Below are 11696 nucleotides of genomic sequence, written 5' to 3' on the forward strand. Positions count from 1 at the left end.
GAAAATAATTTTTTTAGAGAGGAGGAATTAGGAATTGTAAAGTTTTCAATTCATACAGAGAACACTTTACATTATTGATGCTTGAAATATAAACTCTCTTTAAATTAATAAAAAATATTCACTTACTGTTGGCCCATGTCCCACGATGCACCTCCTGGTGAGTCAGATGTATGCACAGAGTCCTGGATAAAAGAAAAACACATATATTAAACAGTCCCAACAGATTTCTAAACTTGAAAGAAAAAGTCACTTGTGTTTATGACACAATAATTTTACATACAAATATAAAAAAAACCCACATTAGAAAATAAAAATAAGTTTTACTATAAAAATCGACCGATCTGAACAAATTGAATATACTGATATTCTAAACAAGTAATTTTTTTACTGCATACGTTTTAGTTGTACAAAAAGGCTGTTAAGTTGGATACATCCTAACAAAGATTGCAAATTCAGGAGTTATGACCAAACAAATAAATATTTTGTAAGCATGTAAATATATATAATTTAAAAAAATAAAATATTGATATTTGCTGTATAAACGAGTCCCCAATAAATGGTAAATGAATGAAAGTGATAAATACCCCATAGACACTCTGTGACATAGAAGACTGGTCACCAGAATACACTGCTGAACTGTTCTGATCACCACCAAACATGGCTTCACCGGGGAATGTCTTCACCTCCGTGTCGGAGGGGTTATCTATCACCATGTATGGAATGTCATCTTCCTTCTCCTGTTTAACTTCTACAGGCAGTGGCAAGCGAATACTTTCATCCAAAGACACAGAGGTAGAGCTGGAGGTTGCTGTAGCTGAGGCACTGGCAGCTGTGGTGGATGTGGATGCTAATGCGGTTGTCGATGTGCCTGGATAATTGTTTTTAATAGAGTCTATATTGGCTTGAGACACTTCTGCTATTTCTCGTGCTGCATCAAACAATGACTGTAAGCTCTCATCAACTCTATCTGAAATGTTAATATCAAATATGGAAAGTTACTAATCAATGTTTGTACTGGCACAACTGTTTGTCACATTGTTTAACTCAAAAGATCATCAAATATTCAAATCAAAGTTCAACATTAAAGAAAAAAGAAACACAGAAGTAATCAAGACCACCTTTACACACGGTAACAGCAATGCAGTGGTAAACAATTATAACATTTGTCAAATTACTTTTAAATGTAGAAGTAACTTCTCACTGCTGAACAATTAGGAAGATTACATTCTGTGTAGTAAACTGAATCAGCAAAGTACATGTATGGAATTCTTTCAAATTCAAGCTGTATTTGGGGAAAATATTTATCTGATGGCTGGTTAAGGGAATGGCATCGGATGAGATCGGTAACAGGCAAACCAAAATATATGGTAGATCATTTAAACTCTGTAATCGATGTATTAAATAGAATTAACAGTATGACACCGAGATCAGCAAGTGTTATTCTGGTCTGTCACAATTCTGAATTCACCCACCTTTTTTGACAGGAGCTGGTGAGTTGGAGCTGTCTGTATTTTGATATGCCCGTTTTTGACCAATGGCTGCAGGTGATTGTGGGGTGACTGACGAAGGTGAGCCAACATGAGGACTGTTGGATTCAGATGATGCATTCCAGGAAGAGTCCTTCATTTCTGCCTCCAGAGCACGAGGCATAATTTGTAACGGTTGAGCTTCTTCCCGCTGCTGCCCCTTGCTGTGAGTTTGTGATGAATCAAATGGGTTGGTAGCAGACGCAGAGGAATTCTCTCTCAGTCGATTAGACAGCTGGGCCCTTTGGTTGGCGTGAAAACCATGCCTTTGGCTATGACTAGACATCTGTTTTCGTGGGGTAGTTGTATGAATGGGATAACTTGGACGATGCAAAACAGTTTCTGGGCTCTCACGTAATACTATGGTCACCTCCTCAGAATGGGATCTGCCTGTTCTGGTCATGTGATCCCTCGGGGCAATGTTTTCACTCCCATGAGCACCACTGTTTCTGGGGATTTCTTTTCTAAGAGTCTTAAATGCTTTTGTACAATAACTTTCACTGATCACACTGCCATTACTTTGTAACATTTCACTCAGCACATATCTTTCCTTCTTAAAATTATCAATCTCAACAGCCAAGTAGCCACTAAGCTCCACGCCTTGTTCAAATTCCAAATATTCTCGACACAACTTTTGCATCGCTTCAACAAATGAAGTGAAAAATTTCACAGAATACTGTTTATCCATTATGCTGAGTTGACGGGCTTAGTAACAAAATCTGAAAAAGAAAAGTTTCATGAAATATCATATATAATATGTAGATACCCAGGGGTACATAAAAGTAAAAATCCTGACAGATGAGTTAAAAAAATTTAACTACTAGTCCAACAGCAGGCCTGCTCAAATTGCACGAACGATCGTTTCGTTCGTGCATCGGTTATGTCATTTTATTTGGCATAACCGATTTACCGTTCACGTAAAATTTACTGAATGGTTAGTCCCGGCAACGTACCAACATACTTTTATCACGAGTACAAACATTAGACGCAGTGCTTTTTCGTAGCGTGTAACGTAACCAGTCAAGTTTGTATAAATATCTTGTGAAGTAGGTGCATTCCCATTGGTTGTTAGAAGGCATTATAGCCGAATTTAAGAAATCAGAAATGGCGACATTGTGGTGGTCATTACAATCTCTAACTGGATATCAGCAACCAGAAACCAGAGTCACAGTGACCCTACTATTACCTGTATTTCCAAAATCTAATAGTGACAGTGACGACGACGACATTGTCAATGATAATTTGCAGTGACAGTATTAGTATCCACTGTTCCTCAGATGAGGAGGATAGCTCTCCCACTCACGACTGAATGTCAACATTATATACACATAAAAGAAATATTATAAAATTAATGTAAGAAATTGCCTTGCACTTGCAAATATCATAGTTATGCACACATGATGATGTATTTTATATAATAGGCCAAGCCAGACATTCATTATGTTTTGGTAATTTATTACAATTGTACTAATCTTCTTCTTTTTTAAAATTTCTTAAACATTTGTATACATATACTGTTTACTTACCATTGCCACTCTCTTGTTTCTCAAAATTAAGTTGTTGGGGTTTTTTAATTATAAAGAAAAAAATACAGGTTATGCAAACCAAAATAGGTTATGCAAAATCTTTTGGCATAACCCCTTTTCAGGTTATGCACATTTTTTATTTGCGCAGGCCTGCAACAGGCGATCTGTCTTTTTCTGACTGACTGTAATTAATATTTTTTTAAATATTTTTTTAACTTTTTTTTATGGCACTGAATCCACACCAGCCATGCCAAAATTCTGAAAGACTTCCATATTTTCCCCTTCTTTGGGGTATTGAATTAACGGTATCAACTAACATAGTGCTAAGGTCTGGATTCGAATTCCAGTACTGTATCCGAGCACTCCCTACCGTTTGGCAACAGAGTGGATCAACAAATGACACTGTATTTTAATACTTATAAAGCTCATAGGGTGTTGTTTATGGAATGAACCTGAACATCCATGGAATGAAACAAACCTTTAGTCCCAATCTGTCAATCTTACACATATTTTTGTAGAACAAAACTGTTTTCAAAATCTTTTTTTTCTGTCTGCCATTAAACTATGGAAGAACACGACAGCTTACATTGGACATTCTTCATCACTAAATGGGATTTAAAATTAAAAAAAAAAAAATTGTGTTTAATTATACGGTTACTAGTCATTTCGTACCATAGTTTATGGTCATTTCGTACCAGTGCTTTGGACACTTCGTACCAGTCATTTCGTACCTACTTTTTACCATCTCGTACCATAACGTTTGGTCATTTCGTACCATAGTCATTTTGTACTCGGTATCTTATTTTTGTCATGGTATGCCATTTCTTATTGTTATTGTTGATGATTAAACGTTGACGTGTAAGCATACCTTGTAAAATGAGCAGTGGTTTAAATTAATAAAGGTTAAAATGAATAAGAGAAGTAAATTAACAATGAAATGTGTTTCAGTGGTCATTAACCCTATTGAATTCACTTTTCTGAACATATGTATATTGCCAATAAATGATTGAGATTCGAAATGACTTTGGTACGAAATGACCAAACAGACATGGTACGAAAGAACCATGGTTCGAAATGACGTGTACGAAATGACCAAATAACTATGGTACAAAATGACCAGGGTACAAAATGGTAAAATTGGGTACGAAATGATTATGGTATGAATTGACTGGTTACCGATTATACCATCTTACTTTTCTAATGACAATAGAATGCAGCAGATATTACATAGCTGACTCCGTTTGGGCAATAGTAACTTAATTGGTCATAAATTTTCATGATTTTCATCTTGTGCTTATGGGCACCTAACTGAAGACACAGAACACTTAATGATGCAAGTACTTCAATCGGGATTTAGTGAGTATGGTATATACCAGGACCTTTCCCCACAAATCAAGCCAAAACAAGTGAGGTAGTGGGTTGAAAGCAATTAAGTGTTTGCCTTCGATCCAGCAAATTATGTTTTTATTTTATTTTCAAATTAAAATTATTACATTATTTATTTCATATTTCTTTAATTATTTGTATTTAATTTATATTATTAATTTAATTTTATTATTACAATTATTATTTTATGTTTATTATGTCGGCATTCTGTTAAGACCGGGCAGTGTTCTTGTTGGGTGAAAAGTAAAGGTGGGCGGATTAGCGACTCCAACCCCCCCCCCCCTTCAATCCCACCTCAATCTTCCAAGTAAATCAGAAAAAACAAATCCACTAAAAACATTTGAAAGCTTGGTTACCATATATCGATATGTGTTAGTTGACTATGGATAGGCCTACACCTTATTTATCCCCTCAGTATCTGGTACAAAAAGGATTGGTACGAATGTATTTTATGTAACTTAACCAGAGATAATGTCAGTCATTCACAGGCATTAATTTTGAAAGCACTGGCTGATAAAAGTAGTTTCGTTTTAACAGTGTTCTCGCTGCTTCATTTAAGCGGGGCAGCTAGCCCCACTATTGCATTTTGCTGCACTCCTTTCATGTTATCTGCCCTCCTCTTTATCTTCCAGCACCATACTATATTTTACAGCATCTATTACCGCTATTTGCAAATGCACACTTTTTTCCACACATGAAAAAAAACAATGATCAGTCTGCACACTGGACATCAAAGGAAACAAGTCACGTTGTGTACCGCTCTCCTTTAATTTTCACCAGCGAGAACACAGTTTTTATAAAGGCGGTGTTAATATTATTTGGCACCCAAGATAATTACTGAATAAACAAATGACGGTAAGTAAAAATAATCAATTACAACAAATTAACTCTATAAATGATGACCAGGGCTAGCTCTGGGTTAGCAAAACATTTGCTAAATTGTCAAATCAATTTTAAAAATTGCAGAAATTGTCAGTTATTAAAAAAAAAGTCAATTATTACATGAAATTATGTTGACAAACTAAACTAAAATTCGCCAACTGCTTTCAAAATTTGCAATTGGCGAATTTGGTGAGTGCCAGAGCTAGCCCTGATGACAAAATATCACACAACAGTGAAGGGGCACAAAAGAACAACTGTTCTGATCACATGACATATTTTGCGCCAAATAAGTATTTTTTCCAGGTGGAAATTGCCGACAAGATAAAAATAAAATAGATGTTTTTACTGCTGAAATAAAATATAACTTTTCTTGTATGTATCAAACAGATCAAAAAACAAAAGAGAGACTGGTATTGGCAGTGTTCGAGATTAACGGTATCCCAATATCCCGGGGATACCAGAATTTAATTTTGGATACCAGACTTCAATAACCCAGTATCCCACCGGGATACCATATAATGTTGTTGATTTTTTTAATCCTGCATTTTTATTTTTCGATAAAACAATGAAAATCGTCATTTACCGGTTAAGTTAAGTAACAGTGTCGTCCAAGTTTATTACGATGTTATTTATGAATATCATTTAAGCGGGATACTAAATTCTCAGGTGGGATACCAGATTTTGAAATGTTAGTATCCAACTGTGATACTTCCCAAATTATTTAATCTCGGACACTGTATTGGGCATAATAAAAAAAAGTCTGGTAATGGATATAATAACCGAGTTTTTAGCAATGTTTTTGTACTCGCCGAAGTCTGTTTCTTTTGATGTTTAATGGTCAGACATACACAGATTGATGTTTTCAGTGTGTGTGTGTGTGTGTTTTGGGAAGGGGTGTCAGGATAGAAACAGTTGACTGACAACTTACTGTACTTTAAAAATACACCGATCGTTTATTCAGTTAAATGGTACAGTTTATTCTGTCAATTGGCCTCTTCTTTCATCGGCCTTGAACCTTGTTTGCTTTACACAGGAATCATGTTAGGCGTAAGCACCTTCCTGGCAGATTATCGGTCCCAGTAGATGTTTAGTAAAATTATCAAACACCAATTAACACAAGAATGTGAGCAAAAGACTGGTCCATTAAGGATGTGTTTTACCGATCATGGTGATTAGGTGTGCTTGAGATACTGTTAATAAGTGTTACACAAGTTGTTTGCAAGAGGTAATCGACTGCCACACTCATATTCGTGGTAATTGTTAAAATTCTAAAGCATTTGAAATTAAGGTGTAGCAATTGATTTAAAGCAATTACTCGTCGTGAAAGCGCTTACTTTACGGCCCGCTACACCTTACAGCCCTGGGGAAACCCCTGTATACATTTTTAAGTTTGTCTGTACATTTGTTGCACAATTTCGGTTGATAAACGGTTGAAACATTGCATCACAAGTTTTGAATACCAGCTATATATAGGGTATATAACAATATTCGGACGGAGAAAGCACACTTTCTACGTACCTTCGGACTACAAATATTGGGATATGAATCGCAGTATTATTATTTTTTTAATTCTGATCAGAAAACCACGGTTACCGGCAATAATGGACATAAATACCGGACAGCTGGCCACAAATGCCTGTAAGTAAACATGACTTTTTCCAAAAAAAATTGCCTAATTGTAATCAACATTAAAGGAAACATGCCACATGGCCTATATTTGGCACCAACCATGTGAAATAAATTATAAATTGAATCACCTAAAAAAAAAAAAAAAATAATTACTTAAAATTGCTCCGTAAAAAAATATACACAAGCTCTTAGCGTAAATTGCCAATCTTTAATGAGCAGGTCGATCATGTGGTCCGTGACGTCGATCATGCGTCTGAAGCCTTACATTTAAGCATTAGTCGGTACCACTCACAAAGACTTGCAGAGCTTACCCAAAAAATGAGTGTTCGTTCACAAAACGTTTTGCTGTATCAATTTGAGCCATTGGTAAATGAAGAAAGACATATTTACTTACAACAGTGATACTGAAGTAGAAACGATAGTGAGTCGGGGGGTGTAGAAACCGATGGTGCCAGACCAGACCGGTCAGCCCAGAGCCCGAAATTAACCCGGAGACAAAAAGAGAACCCGGGTGTTAATGCCGATGTGTATACTGTATCAATTTGAGCCGTTGGTAAATGAAGAAAGACATATTTACTTACAACAGTGATACTGAAGTAGAAACGATAGTGAGTCGGGGGGTGTAGAAACCGATGGTGCCAGACCAGACCGGTCAGCCCAGAGCCCGAAATTAACCCGGAGACAAAAAGAGAACCCGGGTGTTAATGCCGATGTGTATACTGTTCATATTTAGTACAAAGATACACCTCGGTATGATGTATATAAATATATTGTCAAAAAAATGTAGGATTTTTTTTTTTTTTTTAAATCGCATTTGTCACGTTCGGGCTGTACATAACAAAATCTGTCTTCACTGTCCGAAGAAGAAACGTCAATAAGCCATTAAATATGGCATATACAAACATGGAATTTGGCACGAGGAAACATCTCAGTACGATGTATTTAAAAATGTTACAAAAAAGGGGGTACAAAACAAAAAAATATATATAATTTTTTTTACATATTTAACCTTCTGACTACTGCAGGCGAGATATCTCGCCCGACGTCACGTCAGTCGATATACTGTACAATGTATACAGTGCATTCCCCAATTCATATTTCCCGCCGTTTTGCACACAACACTCACCGGAAACGGAAATATAATTAAAGAAAAAAGATTTTTTTTTCAAAATGGTGGTTTTTGTTTTGATTTTTTCAATTGAAAATACCTTGAAATTTTGAGTTCAAAAAGTGGTTTTCGGCAAGTATTTTCGCTTGACAACAATGGCGGCATGTCGCGGTAATTTTCAGGGATCGATAGCTGATTGTAACAGCTAATTTGATAATAAATTTGATCGTTTTACCAACAACGAAAATTACCAAATATTGCAATATGAATCGTAGTTCGGGTTTAAAAAAAAATTCTGGTCAGAAAACCACTGTTATCGGGAATAATGGACATAAATACTGGACAGCTGGCCACAAATGCCCGTAAGTAAACGCAACTTTTTCGATTTTTTGCCTAATTTTAATCACCATTAGTCGATGTAAAATAATAAAAATTACAAAAAAAGACACGAAAATAATACTTACCGATTCATATATGAACTTTATTTCATGTATTTATGAAACATTTAAGTGAATATATGTGAGTAAAAATTATAAACTTGTACCCACTCAACGTGGTTTTTGTTAAAAATTAATCCAGTAGTCTAAAGGTTAAATACATAATGCTTAGGTAGGTGTTTGTGCCAGATGTAAACAATGTATGCCTCAGCATTAACATACGGATTCTGTTTTGGTCTTCGTGTTACTTTCAGGCTTCGTTCGGTGAGGAACTTTTAGCGACGTACTCCGCCCGAAGATGAAAAACGTTATTAAAAATTATTTTTGTTTTCTACACTTTTGTTTATTTAAATACATCGTACTGAGATGTTTCCTCGTGCTAAATCTCATGTTTGAATATGCCTTATTTAATGACTTAATTGGTGTGTCCTTCTTCGGACGTTGAATACAGATTTCGTTATGTACAATCCGAACATGAACATGTATCTTTGTGCCAAATATGAACAATGTACACCTCGGCATTAACATCCGGGTTCTGTTTAAGTCTCCGGGCTGTAAATAGGCTGACCCCGAAGTACGGCGTTGGTGTCCAATATTTTCTTTTGCAATAAAATAACGACGTGTTTGTTTGAATACAATTCTTTGGAAAACCAAAAAAAAAGATAATCCCAACCCATTAAACTGTTTATTACCCAAAGGCTGCACAGTACGACATTGTTGGGCTCTGAAAAGATCGTAAACCCCTTACTCCATATATATATATATATATATATATATATATATATATATATAAACAGTTAAAAACAAAGGAAGAGTACAGGTGTGACTGACGTCACTTCCGGTTTCTTCCGAAAGCTTGCAGATAAATATGCATAAATCGTATTTTGATACTGATTGGTGTTTTTATTGTTATAAACTTATTTGTATATTATTTTTATATCATTTTACTTTTAAAATGAGCTTTAATATTGTCTCGTGACATGTTTCCTTTAACTCATTTAAAATATCATAAAACTTATAAAAACCCACAAAAATAATATTACCGATTCAAATATGAACTTTATATTATGTAGGCCCTATTTATAAAACATTGAAGTGAATATATGCGAGTAAAAATTATAAAATTGTACCCACTCAATGTGGTTTTTGTCAAAAATTAATCCAGCAACATGTCTAAAAGTTAACCCTACAGAAAAAAATGCACCTGGTTCCCCCCTCCCCACCTTCTTCATCAATGTAAAGAGAGATTTTTTGATGGGGCTTATATATGGAATGAATAAAGGGGTGGACCAGGTAGATATTTTACCGGTAGGAGAGCAATTGATCATATTTCATAGTTGTTAACATATTGGTTCGGCCTTTAATTCTAACAAATATTTTACTATTTTTAGTAATTTCTTGGGGGGAGGGGAAATAAGGCCAATGTGTTTATTTTTATTTTTTAATAAATCATCCATATACTGGTTGGTGTTGCAATGGCAATGAAACAGATTTCAAATCTCCGTGCACTACAACTGGCAATAGCCGAGTATGCTACAATGCCAGGAGCAAGTCTAGCTATAGTGGCTTCCTTTGTCCGCCATTAATTTATCAGTGCAAGGTGCGAGCTTATTCAACAAAGCACGCATTATTTACCGACAGAACTTACTATAAAGAATGCAACGTATTTAAAACAATATACATACCAGACATAAACCGGCGGAGAGGTGTATTTTCGTATTAACGTTTCTTGAAATAAAGCATTTAAGACAAAAACTACAGCCGGTATCATTTCTTCCTAACGACGCATTTCTAAAGAGTTACTGCCCTTGATAGCTTAATCTTGAAAATATATGCCTAGACTTTCAAAAACAAGTAATGGACATTTGAATGCAGGTTTGTGTGTGCGTAGGCCTATAGCTTGTAGATGTAGCCTGTGTGCTTCAGGGATCGATGACGGATTTTCTAGGGGAGGGGTGAAACGTTTAAAAGGGGCACCTCTATTTTAGGTACATGATTAAAAATAATAATAATAAATTGATGAAACTTCAAACTATTAACTAACTTATGGCTGTCGCACTGTCAAACATTTATTATTAGGCCTAAGACAGAACTTTTTTCTTCAAGAGCTAAATAACAGTATTTTGCTATTTCATGTTCACTAGTAATTAAACAAACTCAAATGTTCCCCACCATAAAACCATTGTATTCATTAATAATATACATAAAAAAAATAGGCCTATTTATAAATACTGGCATACTTCGACAATGTGCAATTAACAAGAACCATTCTCTATGATGCAATACTGTGCAACAGGCAACGGGCAACTCATTTTACGTGCCCCTATCCACTAGGGTTCAGGCACGCCCAGCAATACTGTGCAGTAAAGCATAGGGTGGCATACCTTTTATATATGCGCAATGCATAAGCGTACGAGACAGAGGCGGGGGAGAGCAACTGCCGCCCCAGTGCTGGAGCAAAACCTCAAATTCGGGCAAAAATTATACAGATATACTTCCATCATTCAACCCTCAAAATTAGTTGTATCACATGTAGTGACTCCTTTAATGCTACTAATGGAAAAATATAACGGGTTTCCTCTCTAAGACTGTATGTCAAAATTACCAAATATTTGACATCCAGTAGCCGATATAATAAATCAATGTGCTCTAGTGGTGTCTTAAACAAAACAAAATTTACCTATAGGATCGTTGAGAGAAAATATAGATTATGCCGTCTGCATAATCAGGGTGTAGAGGACGAAATAGATTTCTTAACAAAATGCCCCTCAAATTTAACCCATAGGAATATATTATACACAAAAATAGAAATACACTGTCCAGGTTTTACCAGCCTAATTAACTAACTTGGGGAAAATGTTTGTTCCTCCTAGACTTCCCAGCTCACATTGGGCAGGCATGTTACGAAATGTGTTTACACACACAAGCAGAACTTTCCAGATCCTCTACATCAGTATAAGTAGTATAGTCAGTGGCGTAGGAAGGTGCCAAAAGGGGGGGGGGGGCACTTTTATATTTACACACTTTTACACTGTTATAAAGCAAATATAAAGCAAAATATCTAAAAAGTGGGGGGCACATGGCCCCTTGCCTACCCCCCCCCCCCGCCGCTGCCTACGCCAGTGATAGTCCTATTCATTATTAAACCATCTAAAATGTGTGTAACCGTATGGATGTCAAGGTACAACACGTACTTTTATTA

At 35.8% G+C, this 11696-nt stretch overlaps 1 protein-coding gene across 28 annotated transcripts in view; it reads right to left on the reverse strand.

The window, feature by feature from the left end:
- LOC121382870 (zinc finger and SCAN domain-containing protein 10-like) overlaps window positions 1-10295 on the reverse strand; it is a 110648-nt gene extending 100353 nt beyond the window's left edge. For all 28 annotated transcript variants that reach the window (XR_005959229.1, XR_005959228.1, XM_041512537.1 and 25 more), the window contains exons 1-4: window positions 10180-10295; window positions 1473-2245; window positions 585-967; window positions 127-182 (exon numbers count right to left, since the gene is read on the reverse strand). Coding sequence is in view for 26 of the 28 variants with exons in the window: in XM_041512537.1 (XP_041368471.1) it covers window positions 127-182; window positions 585-967; window positions 1473-2214 (1181 nt within the window). In the remaining 2 variants the exon portion in view is untranslated. The remainder of the gene's footprint in view (window positions 1-126; window positions 183-584; window positions 968-1472; window positions 2246-10179) is intronic.
- Between the last annotated feature and the right edge of the window lie 1401 nt (window positions 10296-11696).

The sequence above is a fragment of the Gigantopelta aegis genome, chromosome 10, assembly GCF_016097555.1.
Source record: "Gigantopelta aegis isolate Gae_Host chromosome 10, Gae_host_genome, whole genome shotgun sequence".
Taxonomy (NCBI): Eukaryota; Metazoa; Mollusca; class Gastropoda; order Neomphalida; family Peltospiridae; genus Gigantopelta; species Gigantopelta aegis.